At 39.2% G+C, this 15,910-nt stretch overlaps 1 protein-coding gene and 1 long non-coding RNA gene across 6 annotated transcripts in view; one reads left to right on the plus strand and one right to left on the minus strand.

Annotated features, from left to right (window-relative positions):
- The window catches only part of LOC148777851 (uncharacterized), a 44,774-nt gene extending 35,610 nt beyond the window's left edge, over positions 1-9,164 (plus strand). Inside the window, exons 2-3 of the long non-coding RNA XR_016037446.1 lie at positions 8,793-8,936; positions 9,029-9,164. This is a non-coding gene — a long non-coding RNA (uncharacterized LOC148777851). The remainder of the gene's footprint in view (positions 1-8,792; positions 8,937-9,028) is intronic.
- Positions 1-15,910, minus strand: part of ATP8A1 (ATPase phospholipid transporting 8A1) — a 244,089-nt gene that overhangs the window by 120,894 nt on the left and 107,285 nt on the right. For all 5 annotated transcript variants that reach the window (XM_088836319.1, XM_088836317.1, XM_088836318.1 and 2 more), the window contains 5 exons: positions 14,140-14,222; positions 9,659-9,708; positions 7,733-7,802; positions 5,061-5,145; positions 2,296-2,435 (listed from right to left, as the gene is read on the minus strand). In XM_088836319.1, the coding sequence (XP_088692445.1) occupies positions 2,296-2,435; positions 5,061-5,145; positions 7,733-7,802; positions 9,659-9,708; positions 14,140-14,222 (428 nt within the window). The remainder of the gene's footprint in view (positions 1-2,295; positions 2,436-5,060; positions 5,146-7,732; positions 7,803-9,658; positions 9,709-14,139; positions 14,223-15,910) is intronic.

The following is a 15,910-nucleotide window of genomic DNA, read 5'->3' on the forward strand; positions in this document are numbered from 1 at the left end:
AAACATTCAACTGCAGAATTTGCTCCAGAGCGTTTCAAGTAGAAACAAAATTTAATGGTTAGAATCCACTCAAAATATATTTATTGTTAGTTGTGATATATTAATTCTATCACTGCCACATGAGAAAAGACTGCATTATATTCAGGCTGTATAGGAAAGGAGACAGGAGGAAAAGAATCATCTCCAAGCAGAGTAATCTTTTTTGATTTCTCAAAAGATTATGTGTGTGTGTGAGTCACTCAGTGGTAACACCCAATGGACTGTACCCGGCTGGCCAGGCTCCTCTGTCCATAGAATTCTCCTGGCAAGAACACTGGAGTGCGTTGTCATTCCCTTCTCCCGGGAATCTTCCCAACCCAGGGATCGAACCCCAGTCTCCTGCATTGCAGGCAGACTCTTTGCTGTCTGAGCCACCAGGGAAACCCTCTCAAAGAGTAAGAAAAGACAAAGATTAAAAATCAATAATACCATTAGTGCTTTTAAACAATGTGTGACTTTGGAGACAATGAAAGAGATTATGGTCATGGTCTCATAAATAAAATATTATTTTATTTCACTACATGATATTCCAAAGACGTAAGCATATATACGATATTAGAAAAGAAAGAGAGAAATTCAGTAAGTGGGTTGATAACAAGTCTCCTGGTGGGTGTATGCGTCTGAAGTTGGAGGTGGACGTGGGGTTTATCAACTTGGAAGGCTTCATACATTCTACCACAAGTCTTCTGAGGAATAAGGAAGATACAAAATAAGTCCAAATATAAGGGAGGGACGAGAAACAAACTAGCTTCTAAGGGGATCTCAGTCTCCTGAGGAGACAGGAGGGCAGTATCGAGAGTCACAACTACATAGCAGAGGATACCACCTCCAGCTGAAGCATACCAGTCCTGGGGTCACACAGAAGAGAGGGCATGTGGGGAGAGAGGGGCATGTGGGGGGAGTCCGGGGACACATCCACAGTGCTGGCTACCACTCAAGACGGGAAGGACCAGAAGGCACACTGACAGAGGAAGAAAAATAAAACATGTCAGCCATGACTCACCTGAAGGTGAGATTAACTGTGGCCAACAGGCAAAGGCTGAGTCTGTGCCTTACAAGCAGGAGTACAGTTGAAGAAATTATGTAAGTAGCAAGTTATTTAATGGAAATTAAGAGCCTGAACTTGAGCCACAGTAAGAATTCTGACTTACATTCTTCTGTGCCGAGGAATGTCCTCCAAATCACTTAACCTCTCTGGTGCCTTGATTTCTCCATTTATACAGTTGCGATAATTAACACTACCTACCTCAAAGGAATGCTATGAAGATTAAGTAGGTTTTTAATTAAGTAAGTTAAAGATTCAAGTGCTCCAAATAGCACCTGGCACAGAGTCAGTACAACATAAAAATGTTTGCTATTCTGAATTCAGGAAGCAAGATTTCTTGCTGTTTATGAAGCATCAATTATGGTGTATCCATAGCTTTTTGGCTGAATAGGCTTGGTTTCTTTATCAGTAAAGCGAGGATATTTATAGTTGTGGTACAAATGATGGATGTATCTAAGTGAACAATGACAGGCCAGGTATAAGCACTGGATTGTTCACTTGTACATTGTTTATTATTGGTTATGGAGTAACACAGCTGTATATTTATTATATTATTTTGTATTATACATTATGTGCTTAGTTGCTCAGTCTTTGCAACCTCATGGACTGTAGCCCGCCAGCTCCTCTGTCCATGGGGATTCTCCAGGTAAGAATACTAGAGTGGGTTGCCATGCCCTCCTTCAGGGGATCTTCCCAACACAGGGATCGAACCTGGGTGTCCTGCGTTGCAGGCAGCTTCTTTACCATCTGAGCCACCAGGGAAGCCCAAGAATACTGGAGTGGGTTGCAATGTTCCCCTCCAGGGGATCTTCCCAACCCAGGGATCAAACCCAGATCTCCTGCATTGCAGGTGGATTCTTTACCATCTGAGCCACCAGGGAAGCCCACTGCATCTATACACACTTGTATGCAGCTTTTATGCATGTTTGTGTGTGGGGAGAGGGTGTGTGATGAAGATGCAATGGAAGATGTTGGCAAGGAGCTTGCTAGACTGGATCAACCTCCATTTGATCCAAAACTGTGAAAAGAGCCAAAATCTGCACCAAGTAAGTCCAGAGAATTTTTGGAAAAAACTGAGTTGTCAGTGCTTAGACCAGAGGAGATTCAACAGTGGTGTGTCAAGACATTTTGATTTTTATTTTATTGGCCCCTTAAAACAAAGCTGGAGTTTTCTGGAAATCAAACTTTCCTCACTAGCAGAAGAGTTGTACCTTTTCGATTAACTCGTAGCTCTCTTCGAGTTTGAGCAGCCTGTTCTGCACAGATGTGGATGCACGCTGATAGACGGCTCGCCACTCCTGAAAGTCGCTCTCTGAAATCTCAGCCACGGCAAAACACAAGGTTCTTAACCCTGAAAAAAGGGATCATGCCCCCCCGCAACATCAGATAAGATTTTGTTCAGAAATCTGACACTTAACAAAATCTCATTTCAAAAACACTGATTCAGTATGCTGAAGTCTGACTCAAGTTTGATGGAACCTTAGTGTCAACTGTGTATTAACAGTCCTCTGGCCTTTACCACCGGCACCTGGCTTGTAATTCCCTAGCTCTTTCAATCCATCCTTCATGCCTCGAGTAACTCTGCTAAAATCCTAATCTGATAATGTTATTTCTTTGCTTGAAGTCTTTTAATCATTCTGCAGGATGAAGCTCAAACCCCAAAGTCTGGCTCAGTCACCACACATCAATTGCCTTCAACCTCATTCTCTGCCGTCCACTTCCCATGGTAGGGTCTTTGCACAAATTGATCTTTTTTTTTTCTCCATTCCACCCTCCCCCAGTCCCCCTCCACTGCCTGCCGTGCATCTACTTTAAGACTCAGTTCTGAAAATCATCTCTTTGAAGCCTTCTGCTCTCACCCAGACCCCAACATTTCTGTGGTGTGGACAATGTTTTGTGTTTTTTCTGTGATCTCCTACATGAGCTTGAAGTTTCTGGATTTCCATAGGCTGGAGTCCTGGAGTTCTTCACACCTGTAACTCCAGTGCTGAGCACAGTGGCCAGCTCATTACTAACGGCTTCATAGATGCTTATGAAGGAAGGAATAGAGGGACCCCAATGGGGTGTACTGGAAGAGCTACCTTCCTCCAACTATATTTATTACAGTGGATTTGTAGTATAAGGAGTCTAAAAAATTGAGGGACAGTGACAAAAAAAGAATACCCATCAGAAACACCTGGGAAAACAATCACAGCTGATGTCTGAAGTGACCTACTTCCTGTACTCAGTCTGTCAGTTTTCTAATTCATTTGCAGGTGACCCTGAGCCAGAAAAAAGTTTACAGACTAGAAAAGCCACCAAGCAGAAGATTCGCCAGCCACGATAAAAGCAGTTAACTAGGTTACCAAGAAGACAATGTTCTCACTCAAGGTCGTTTAGCTCTCAGAATAATTAGGTGTTTGTGATCTCAAGTCAAATCAAATACGGCCAGAACCATGTCAGAAAAAGAAGCAAAGAACACAGGACATAAAATGTCCAGAAGACTCCATGTTCCAAGAAAGGAGTACATTGTCACTGCCACACCACTGCAAATAGAACTTAACTCTTTGGGCCATATTAGGGATATGTTTTTCTCTTCAGGACACTTGGCTGGAGACTTGAAAGTCAAAGTGAAAGTCATTCAGTTGTGTCTGACTCTTTGCGACCCCATGGACTGTAGCCCACCAGGCTCCTCTGTCCATGGGATTCTCGAGGCAAGAATACTGGAGTGGGTTACCATTTTCTTCTCAAGGGGATCTTCCTGACAAGGAACTGAACCCAAGTCTCCTGCACTGCAGGCAGATTCTTTACTGACTGAGCCATGGGGGAAGCCTGCCAGCTGGAGACGTACTCTGGGGTAGCCATGGTAGTACATGGTAGTACATGAGTGCTGCTTACTCAGGGCCAGAGAGAATGGGGTGGCGGTGGAGGCCAAGCCAACTGGAACTGGTCTGGGAGCTAGAATATCCTTAACATCAGAACGAGAGAAAAGGAAGATGCTCCTCCAACCCGCTCCTTCCTCAATAAAGGAACCTGAAATATGTGCTAGGTTACGCTGTACCCGCCACCCCTGAGAAGTAGCGCCTCATGGAATCTGAACTCAACAGATGTGTGGGTCTCCATGCGCTTCCATTTTTGGAGGAGAAATGGTAGAAAGTTCATTATGTCCCTGCTTTTCAAAGCCTCAGTTCAGTTCAGTCAGTTCAATTCAGTTACTCAATCGTGTCTGACTCTTTGCGACCCCATGAATCAAACATTCCTATCATTTTGCTGTTTGGCTCAGAGGTCAGGCTTGATGCCACCAGCCACAGTTCCATCAGAAGCAGACCAGAGTGAAAACTTAGATGGGAGATGCAGATACAGTCCTGGTGACTTTTGTTAAGTTTAGAGATAAAAGTCTACAAATTCCTGTAGTAACTGACCCTGATGCTTAACGACTCTCACTTCCTTTCATCTCATCTAGGTCATCTCCCTAGACTACATTTCGGTACACACAGGGCGTCAGGACTATGGATGTTTACCACGGATTCTCAGGTCTCACCCAGAGCCTGGCGTGTGGCATGGGTTTAACAAAAAGTCCTGTGTTAACACTAAATTGAAGAATTGTTTCAGTAGTTATAGAGGTTTATTTCTTTCTTCTTCTCTTTCTTACTCAAATTAGACTATCCAGTTCTTTATTGTTTCTTTCCTTCTACATTGCTTGAGATGTAAAGTATTTAAACTGAAAATGGTATCCATTCTAAAAAGCAAACAGATTTATAAGCTCTACATCCCCTTAAATGTGTGGACAAAGTCTTTCAAAATGTTAATAAATACAGGAGAGCAAAATAAAAATAACGGCTGGGAACAACATATAGTAAGATCGAAATGATCAACATTTACTGGTATCTTACTTTAGGAATCTCCAAGTAAAATAAGAATAATAATCCTATAAGATAGTAGTAATATATGATTTCATTTTATTTTAGTCAGGTTTACTGTTGTATAGTACACTCACCTTCGGTAGCAAACTGCTCCAAATGTTTTAGGGTAATTTCTTTGTATTTTGAAGTTTCTGCCAGTCGGTCATAAATCACAGTGTCCTGGAAAACAAACAGAAGGTATGATACACTTAAACTAAGCATTCTGAGTTGAATAAAGCTGATGTTGGCCACATTATTAGCAGCGAATGAGTATTTTAAAAATCAATTTAGCATCAGTGTTGAAGCACAAACTATTTTTCCTTAATAATACTGCTTTCCTGTGACACTAAGAAAGATGGTCTAGTCCTGTATTTTTCATCTTTTCCTTTCTGAATAAATCCAGTGACTCCAACGTTCAAAATCTCACATTCTATCAATACTTCGCTTACCTGTCATGTGCTGTTAGATCTCCCCTCACTGCCTCCCAAAGATTTTGTGGAATGCTTCAGCATTCATCCGTGCGATGAGGAAGAACGGTCCAGAACTCAAATAGCATGGGCAATGTCAGATGGAACAAAGCTAAAGAGCATGTCGTGCTGCAGTGCTTCAGAGCCTTTAAAATGCTAATGCACACAGTGGTTCCAAGCGAGGGGGCTGATAGACGCCCAGACTTAACTACTGAAGCTTTTAGGACTTAGGGCATCTATATGGGGTTGGTGCCCACAAAGGAACAGACTCTGAGAAACACATGTTAAATGCACGGAGCAAGCTGGTGGCTATGGCAGGGAGGACACTGGACAAACTGAGCATTGCCTTACAGCTGAATATTTCTGATTGTGTCACTTTAGCTTTAAGATTCAATTTACTTAATCTGTAAAATTAAATTACTGGATTATCTTTAAAGTCCCTTTCAGCTTTAACTTGAGGCATCACTGCATGTCTCTAATTTTTGCCCCTTTATAAATTGCCTATTGTTCCTTTAGTTATTCTTTAGCTTGGGTTTAATGTTTTAAGAATTTTAGTGTTTGGCCTTCATGGTTTTATTAGACCAGGAAAAAATAAATCATTTACCTGCAATTACTTTCTCAGTGGTATTACCCATTTTGGGGTCTCGAGTCTCAGGGCTGAGTTGGAAGCAGACTAGTGAGGTATGATTTAGAACCCTTGAGAGAAACAGAACTTAGTGACCTCAGAACAGATGCAATATTCCAGGCTCCAATTATGAATTTCTTTTCATTTCTCAGTGGTGAAATGGGAAGCGGGCAAAGCAAAAGGAAATGATAATTTCCCCTCATGGGTCCTTTCTGAGAATGAGAGTTCTGTGTAACTTACAAACTCTATTTTTTCCCAGAGGTTAGTGGGATTTTCAGTGATATTAAAATAGGCCATTTTAACACTAAGAAAATAACTAAAAAATTAAAATCATGAAAACAAAAGTGATGAGTAATAAATAAGGCTAGGGAGATGAAACTCTCAAGGTAATTAAGCATTCTACTGGAAGAAACTGATGGTCAGACTAGGGGAATTTTCTACCTTCTCTACAGTATCAAGGAAAGCAGGGGGCAGAATGTGGCCTTCTGCATGAACTGTAATGCGTTAGTCTCTCAGTCATGTCTGATTCTTTGCGACCTGATGGACAGGCTGCTAGAGCTTATGTCATTGGTTGATGTTTTTCCCTGAATTTATTTATGATTCCTAATTTATCTTATATGTAACCCATTCTCCCTTCCCTCAAATTTCTTTTTGATTAAAAATAACTGTAATTTTTTTTATCATGTTGAGCTCTAACATCCTCTGTCAGAACAGTTTATCCAAATGATTTCACCTGGAACAAGTTCACCCTACAGTTGCTCAAGTGCTTGTTCAACAACCAAAGAGACTCTAAAACTAAATTCATGAGACGTCATGAAATTATTCTCTCCAAATCTTTTAAAACCAAGGCATTAAAAAATTATGTTCTAATGCATTAAAACCAAGATATTGAAAAACATTCTCAACAGGAATTTAAATAATAAGCTTGGGCTTCTTAACAAGTTCATCTTCCAAGTTCCAAGTGAGAAAGCAAAACTGTTGATTATGTTTGAAATTGGAAAGTTCCAAGTTCGTTAGTTACCTGATTACTCCAAGTATATACTAAGTACATGGAAAGGATAAATCTGAATGGGAATATTAACTAATTTCAAGAATAAAAAAAGGCACTGCAGAGTAGATTTCTTATTTTTCCATAGCATAAACATAGTTTAACTAGGGAAATTCAGTTAGAATGACAAATTACTGTCCTGTCAATATAACCTGCCAAATACCAAAGCCAACCAATAGTTAGAAATGCTGTTAAAATTAAACAATACAAATACAATACAAATGGTAATCATCACATGAAGAAATTACAGCAGTAACTGTAACCCATTTCCCCCATTTCTATGGCCTTTAAAAAATCAGATTCAAATTGGTGTAGGTTGCTACATTTCTAACTTAATTTTAAAATATTTTCTGTATTGTCTTCTAACATATTTATAATATATAAACCTCAAAAACTGAATTATATAAATAACCTCGGCCAAACTTTTTCAAAGCACCAGATTTACCCAGAAGGAATTCCAAATTTCACCAGAAGAGGCTGAACACTATTACTATAAAACACCTCCAAAAGTGGATGTCAGCAACTTCAGGCTAAACATCTGTGTTACATTTCTACAGCAGAATGTTTAACATATACATTATAAACCATCATAAATCAAAATCATAAAAGACAAAAATACAAACTCACGGCTCCTTTGCAATAAAGTCGTAACTTCCCGGATGGAGTGCGGACGATCACTGACATTCTTTTTCTAGCGCTGAAAGAAAGGATTTCCACAATGTGTCATCACAGTGAGAAGATGCATCTATATGTTTGTCATGTCTCACTTATTTTAATGCTCACACTGAAAAAATAAATTTGACTAAATTATGAGGCTGATCCCTCCACATATACAAACCATCGCCTGAGTGTGTAGCTGAGGCCTTTGGAAAGTCACATTATGTTTTTTAAGATATGTGGGTGCCATCTGCTGCCCTAAAGGAATAATTTACAAAATAGCTCCCAAGAAACCTGCAAGAGTTAATACCCACCAGGGCAGAGAGAAGAGAGTTCTGGTTCAGTGTTTTCAGATTTAAAAAATATTTAAGCCAGAACATTTTATGATGAATTATTAAAAAGAGAAATGATAATCAATTTTAAGTATACACCCAATCAAAAGGCATACACTAGCACTTTAAAAAATTACTTAAGCCTTCACAATTATCATTTTTTAATTACTAGCAAAGCACTGGCATCACATAAAAAACCTAATTCATATTACAAACTCGAGTTAATGAGCACAAACAGCTTAACACTGTGTTGGTGACACAGACCGATAAAAGTTCTTAGTCAAACATACACATCTTTCAATGGATTAGCAAAGAGACTTCCAGTTAACAATGAACAGAATAAGCACGTATGGCGTTGCACAGGATAAGCCTCACTTGGAATCAAGTATGCATAAGCATTCGCTCCAGAAATAAGGGGTAAAAAAGACTTTGCTAGTGTCAGTGCCTAGTCATGTCACCTTATAACGTTCTGCAGCTAAAAAACTGAGATGAATCCAATACAGTAGTGAGATATAATGCAGTTGCCTTTAGAAATATCTTGGACTATTTACTCCTCTCTTTCTCCATCTATTATTTCCACTGCATTAGTGTCTCTGATCATTCCTGTGCTTTAGGACCATACTTAATTGGGCCCCCTTTGTAACAACGTCTCTGTATTCTACCTCAGCCCTTCCTGATTCATGTTTCTCTTAATCCAGCTTTGATGGCATGGTTCCTGGCTCATCAACTTCCTTGCTCTTCTCTTCTCCTGACAAAACTCCCCAGTCATGGGTGAACAGGAATGCCTTCTGGGTTCCAGCAGAGTAAGTGGACACTGCTGGAGAAAAGCCGCCCTGTCACAGGTTAGTAAATCCTTGGTCCCAGTGTCACACAGTGCTCCCCATTGCCTGGTCACCTACATCTCTCTAATAACCCTGCTCCCATATCCTCACAGGACTATGAGCATTCTCTCATGGTCTCTCCATTCCTCAAGTCTCCAGCATGACCTTGTTACTCCAGACGCAGGATTTTTGCAACCACCTGGATGGAAGCTTCCAACAAGAAATCCCTATTCATTTGGCGATGAACACCTGCACGTTTATCTATTGTGGACCATCCCTTCTGTCTCTATTCCTACTATATAGAAACTAGTTTTATACCTAACAGACAGATGAATATGAGTTTCTGAAATCTCTTTGACAATTAGATGTTATAATGAGCACATAATTAGAATGGCAACTTCCTGACTCTAATTCATTTTAATTCTACATAAATCTTGGTGGCCCTAAGTATAATGTTTTCAGATCACTACCCGGGCCTGTACCCAACAGCTGTGATGCAGATTGTTATGTTCAGAAATATTATTATACTGCCTCCAGAAAACATGACTTATAAGACTCTGAAGAGAACAGCTTATGATTTTCTTACAAATGACAATTAAAAACTGTATTGAAAATTTTAATATTTGGTCTAAATAAATTTATTTAAATAAAATAAAGCACACTTTCTTCTTATTTAAAAGGGAAAAAGTTTAAATGGAGGGAAATGTATGACATGCACACAAACCACAGAGCAGATGTTTTACCTGGTGAACTCTAAGACATTGAGCAATTCATATCTTTCTTCCTGCCCCAGCTATGAAGAAAAGGAAAATATGATTACATACAGTAAGAAGTAGCTTTGGCTTCTTGGAAATAAACTCCAGTCATGAAGTTTTAATGTAAAAAATGTCAACACAAATTGTCCTTTCTGAAATACATCACCCTTAATTGAATTTATTAACGTTTCAGGTTAAGATGGAAGATTGAACAAACGCAATTACTTTTCATCTTTCCCAAAGCCCCATCAAAACTACAAAAAAAAAAAAATTAAAAAGAAGGACACTTACAATGGAAGGAAAATATGAAAAGAGACAATGGCATTAAAAATTTGTAAGCTAGAAAACAGATAAGTGAGATAGGCTTACTAAGCAGATGCAAGAAGTAGCAAATGCTATTATATACACCGTGGTCATGAGGAAAAGGTGAGAACCAGCCTCACCTGTACTGAATAATCCCTAAAAGGCCTAGGGAAGAGGAATAACAGGTAATTCTAGAACTGGAAGGTAAAGGAGCACCCTGAATGGGAGGACGAGGGTAAGAGCTGCTGTTCTGGGCACTGGCCTTTCCTGTATACTGGCAGAAGACCCGTGGCTGTGCTCGATAAAGTTTCTTTTGTCTAGAAGTTGGCACACCTGAAGATACAGTATTGTTATTGTATTTTTACTAAAGGTTAGGGCCCAATATCCCGCAACTCACTTGGCCCCCTACTTTCTGGCAACCAGATCTTTCCTGGCAGAAGGGTGGAAGACTGTTCTCTTGGAAATCTATAAGCCCAGGTTGAGTCTTAAAGGTACAGACAACCATGATTTCCCAAATGAATCCCACCAGACCACCCCACAGTGAAGCCCAATGTTGAGCCTAATTTTACTCACCCTATCAGCTTGCAAATTCTTTACTCTTAACCATGAGAAAACCAAAGATTAACAGATATCCAAGGACAGCTATTATCATGGATCACAGATATCCAAAACAAACAGATGAGAGCAGTTTAGAAGAAAGAGAATTCAAAAAGAAAACACTGGTGTCACCCTGGGCTTCTGATGGGCACACAGGGCTGGCGGACAGGGCCCAGATGCCTCTTCCCTCCGTTTCCACACCAGGATGAGGTGGCTTGTCACATGCTTTCTGTGGGGCATTTTCTGTTGTTTATCATTGGAACTGGATGGGTATGGATTCCTGGAGGCATAAAACCTTCTGCAGTGTTTTACACCCTTGAAAATATCGTGAGACCCACCAGTATATGCTTGTTAATGGGACCCATGAAAAAATAAAGACAATGTCTGAGACAAAAAGCTGCCTGTAACAACAATTATGCTTCTGTGATTAAGATTCACGTCCTGTGCTGCTCTTTGGTGGCATAGGAGGAGACTGGCCTTATTTCTCTGCATATTGCAGGCCTCATCAAAGATCTTGCATAGCCTATTATGCATCCCATATGCAAGTGGTGCAGTAATTAAATGCTCTTCTTTTCTCCTAAGTAGAGAATGAGAAACTCCAGAAAAGAATATGTGAAAGTTGATGTTTTATTTTTGGTGATGTATGCGAGAGTTGACTCACTGGAAAAGACTCCGTGCTGGGAGGGATTGGGGGCAGGAGAAGAAGGGGACAACAGAGAATGAGATGGCTGGATGGCATCACCGACTCAATGGACACGAGTTTGAGTGAACTCCGGGAGTTGGTGATGGACAGGGAGGCCTGGCGTGCTGTGATTAACAGGGTTGCAAAGAGTCGGACATGACTGAGCGACTGAACTGAACTGATGCTTCTCCCAGTGCAATAATCAAAACAACTGTAATAGCAGCTTAAGACCATTTTATGTTCCAGTAAAACGATATGCTTATTTAAACTGTAATTAAAAAAAAAAAAGAAAACATAAAAAAAAACTATCATTACTCCTCTCAGAGAAGTAATGTAAGTATAACACCTATGAAGGAAAAACAGGATATTGTTAAAAAAAGAAATCTTGAGAAAACAATGAAAGCTACTGGAAGCTAAAACATGTAATATCAGAAACAGAAAGAAAATCAATTGAAGTCTAAGAAGATAAAAGAGATGAAAACTTCCAAAACGTAGAACAAGAAGGCAAAAACACGACAAGCAGGACAGAAAAGTTAAAAGATGTGCTCAGGAATTCTAAAAAGAGAGAGTCAAAAAAAAAGAGGAACAGCAATGAACAAACTCATTCAAGAAAAATTTCCAGAATGGAAGGATGTAGATTTCCAAATGGAAAAGTGTCCACTCAGTGTTCAACAGAGTGAGTTAAAACATTCTCACTATGGTACATGGTTGTGAAATTTCAGAATTCCTGGGATAAAGAAGATCTCGCAAACTTCTTGAGGGAGGCAGTGGGCAAGTCACAAAAACTAGAGTCACAGTGGCTTCTGACTTCTCTATTAGGTATACAGGAAGCCAGGCAATAAAAATTCCTCAGGAAACTGATACCCACCCTGGAATTCTCTATTCAGGAGGACCACCAATTAAGTATAAAGGTCAGATAAAAATGTTTACACCTAAAAGGACTAAACAAGTAACTTCCCATGAACCTTTTCTCAAGAAGTCAATAAAGAAAGTTCTCCACAAAAACAAGAGTAGGCTAAGAATAAGGAAGACATGGGATTCGGGAAACAGAAGATCTAACATAGGGCAGAGTGAAGGAAAGTCCCCAGGGAGACAGGAAAGCGCTTCCTTTTGAGAACCATGAGTGAGACTGAGCTGTGCACCACGGCGGCTTGGAGCCCTGAGTCAGGAGCTGGGCTTATTGAGGGCTGTCACCACTGTGACTTCTGCTTCTGTAACACCTTTCCAACAGGATGAAATGGACAGAAAACATGCTCTATCAGTGTCAGGTTCTAAGAAAGAAGTTTTGACTTATAGGAAATAGCACGTCCAAAACAGGAGACAATCAAAAGGAATTCCAAGTGCCATAGGAGCTGACCTCTGAACAAAACTGGCCCAGAGTAAGAACAGGGGCGGGGTGGGGGGCGGCTGGTGCTTCAGGAGGAACGTCTCAAGGGAAAGACTGCAACTGCCCACTGGCCAGATTATCTGGTGTAATTGTACCGATAAAAGTGCACTAAGAAGTTATGAAACAACTAGAACAATTAGTAATAGGTAGAAAGAAAATGTTGCACTTGGAAAAAACCAAAGAGATTTATTTTTGAGAATTAAAGAAAAATATTATTTTCAGGAGACAATTTTGTATCTGAAAACACAAAATTAAAAACAAAGAAAATAAATACTGAATAAAATGATGTTTTGCTAGGAATATCAATACAGGCATAATAACATAAAAACTAATAAAAATGCTTAATGAGATACAATTTATATACAATAGTGTACATAGACCTTAAACATGTAGTTCAATGAAAATTCTATAGTTTGATAAAGGTTTACTTGTTGTAACCACCACCCCAATCAAGACACAGAACATTTCCAATGTCCTATAAATTCCTTTGCCCCCTTTCCCAATCTCCCCCCTGATGTGAAGACAACTATTGCTCTGAATTCTAAGACCATAAGTAACTTTTTCCCGATCTCAACCTCAATATAAATGCAGAGTAAGAAGCTCTCTGGCTTTTTTTTTTCTTTTTTCTCAGCCTGTTCCTGAGACTTTTCAATGCTGGTAATGAATCAATCACTTTATTTTTTATTGTTCAGCTATTCCATTGTGTATCACAATTTGTCGATCCATTCTCCTAGTGATGGACATTTGGTTTGTTTCTAGCTTTTGGCTACCCTGAATACAGCTGTTATGAACATACCACGAACCATCTCTCTACAGACACATGCTTTTACTTCTTCTGGGCAAGTATAAGCACAACTGCTCCATCAGGTACATGTTTCCCTGTACTGGAAAACTCTAAATAAAAGGTTTTCCAAAGGGGTTGTACTATCTTACACATCTACCAGCAATATATAGATGATCCCCTTGCTCTGCAGTTTCATTAACATTAGGTGCTGCCATAATGTTTTTAATTTTACTTTTCTTGGTGGGTATGTTGCAGTGTCTCACTGAGACTTTAATTTGCATTTCCCTGATGATTAATTACATGTTTTCATGTGCGCACTGGACATCTGTATATCTTCTTTTGTGAAATGTTTGTTCCAATCTTTTTCCCATACAACATCTGGGTCCAAATACTTGTTTAACCAAGCATTGTAATATAATTACACTACGACTGGAAAGGGATGGTGAGTCAAGAGAAACAACCCCTCATTCAATATAATTGAATAGAAAGTCAGTAGATATCTCTAAAATTGAAGAAATATATTTCATTCATCAACACATTAAAAAAGGATGTATAAATGTCTGAAGAAACAGCTAAAAGAATAGAAAAATCGTTGCTTCTGGAGAAGAGAACTAGAGTAGGGAACCTCTGTTTTTATTATGAGCTTTTTGGTATTATTTTATCTTTGAAGCTTACATGTGCATTGCTTTGATAAAAAAGAGAATTAAAGAACTTACTGAATCTATAATCACTGAGTCAGGCGTTCTTCCAGTGAAAACAAAATTCAGCTGCTTGGCTGCTCTGACCAAGGCTCCCTCATCTGTTTTAGGCAAAGAAGAAAGCAAATATATGGTGAAAAAAATTACCCCAAATATGAGAGTGAAAGAAAAGTGAAAGTGAAGTTGCTCAGTCGTGTCCGACTCTTTGAGACCCCATAGACTGTAGCCTACCAGGCTCCTTTGTCCATGGGATTTTCCAGGCAAGAATATTGGAGTGGGTTGCCATTTCCTTCTCCTGACCCAGGGATTGAACCTGGGTCTCCTGCATTGTAGGCAGACGCTTTACCGTCTGAGAGTAAGATATCCCAAAATATGAGAGTAAGACTGCAATACAATAGTCTGCTTAACTTTAAAATGGATAAGAAAGCTGTGGTACATTTACACAATGGAGTACTACTCAGTTATTAAAAAGAATACATTTGAATTAGTTCTAATGAGGTGGACGAAACTGGAGCCTATTATACAAAGTGAAGTAAGCCAGAAACTAAAACACCAATACAGTATATTAACACATATATATGGAATAGAGCAAGAGGATAACGATAACCCTGTATACGAGACAACAGCAGAGACTTGGATGTGTGGAGCAGTCTTTTGGACTCTGTGGGAGAGGGCGAGGATGGGATAATTTGGGAGAATGGATTGAAACATGTATAGTATCATATGTGAAACGAATCTTATGTGGTTGGGGGCTCCCCACCTCAACACTGTGGATTTAAGAGGCCGTTTCTTCTGGAAGTGTATAAATTAGCCTGGGATAGAACCTGCACGCTGAATTTACTAATTAAGAAATGAGAAACCAGAACTATAAAGGTGGCATAGAAGTACAAGAAATTATTCTTAAGTAATTTTTTAAAACTTTGAACAGAGTTACAGATTTTGCCATTTGTTATAAACTGCTATATGTAATTTAACCAGAACCATGAGAAAGCTGGTATTGTGTGAATTTTGAGGCACTTTCGACATGTTGTAGGAGTGATGTGGACTTTCTTGAGTTTTACACATTCATAAGTGAATGGTCTGTATCTCGTGCCTTTGTTGGTTTTCTGTGAGCTGTAGTTTCTGGGAAATGAGCAGCTCTCATTCCTGTAACTCTTGTAATCCAGTCATTCGTGTGCCTCCTCATGAGGATCCAGTGCGGCTGTGGTGCTGTTATCCCTCTGATAGGAACTCTAACTCAGTGTAAAGCCCCAAAGATCTGTTATTTATTTTTATTTTATATTGTGCTATGTTTTACTTATGGTGTTGTGTTTGTTTTGGGTGTGCCGCAGGGTGATACAGTCATATATATATATATATTTATGAATTAACAAGGGCAGTTCTTGTCTTTTGATGGGGACATCGTGGTTTGTGATATAAATGGCATTATTTTAAGAGAGGGATGACTTAGTTAGGGCATTGGGTTTTTTTTTTCTTTTTGCACCTTGAGGCAGTTGTAAAATAACTTAATGTAGCTTTATGCAACTGTGTATTCTATAGTATTTTTTTCATTTGGTGATATTTTAACTGATGTTTATGGCATTGTGCTTTGAACCATTTATTAAATATTATAAATAAAAAAATAAAACCTGATTAAATTGAAAAAAAAGAATTAAAATTCTTTTTATTCTAACTCCTGGTATTGAAATCCATTTCACTTAAAATCATACGACAATGCCCATGGTTTGAGTAGAATGATCTTCAGAATCTGAGACATGTATAGATCTCAGAGGCATATTCTTGAGGGCTA

This window comes from Moschus berezovskii, chromosome 5 (assembly GCF_049115385.1).
Source record: "Moschus berezovskii isolate FMDL1 chromosome 5, NW_MosBer_1.0, whole genome shotgun sequence".
Lineage (NCBI taxonomy): Eukaryota > Metazoa > Chordata > Mammalia > Artiodactyla > Moschidae > Moschus > Moschus berezovskii.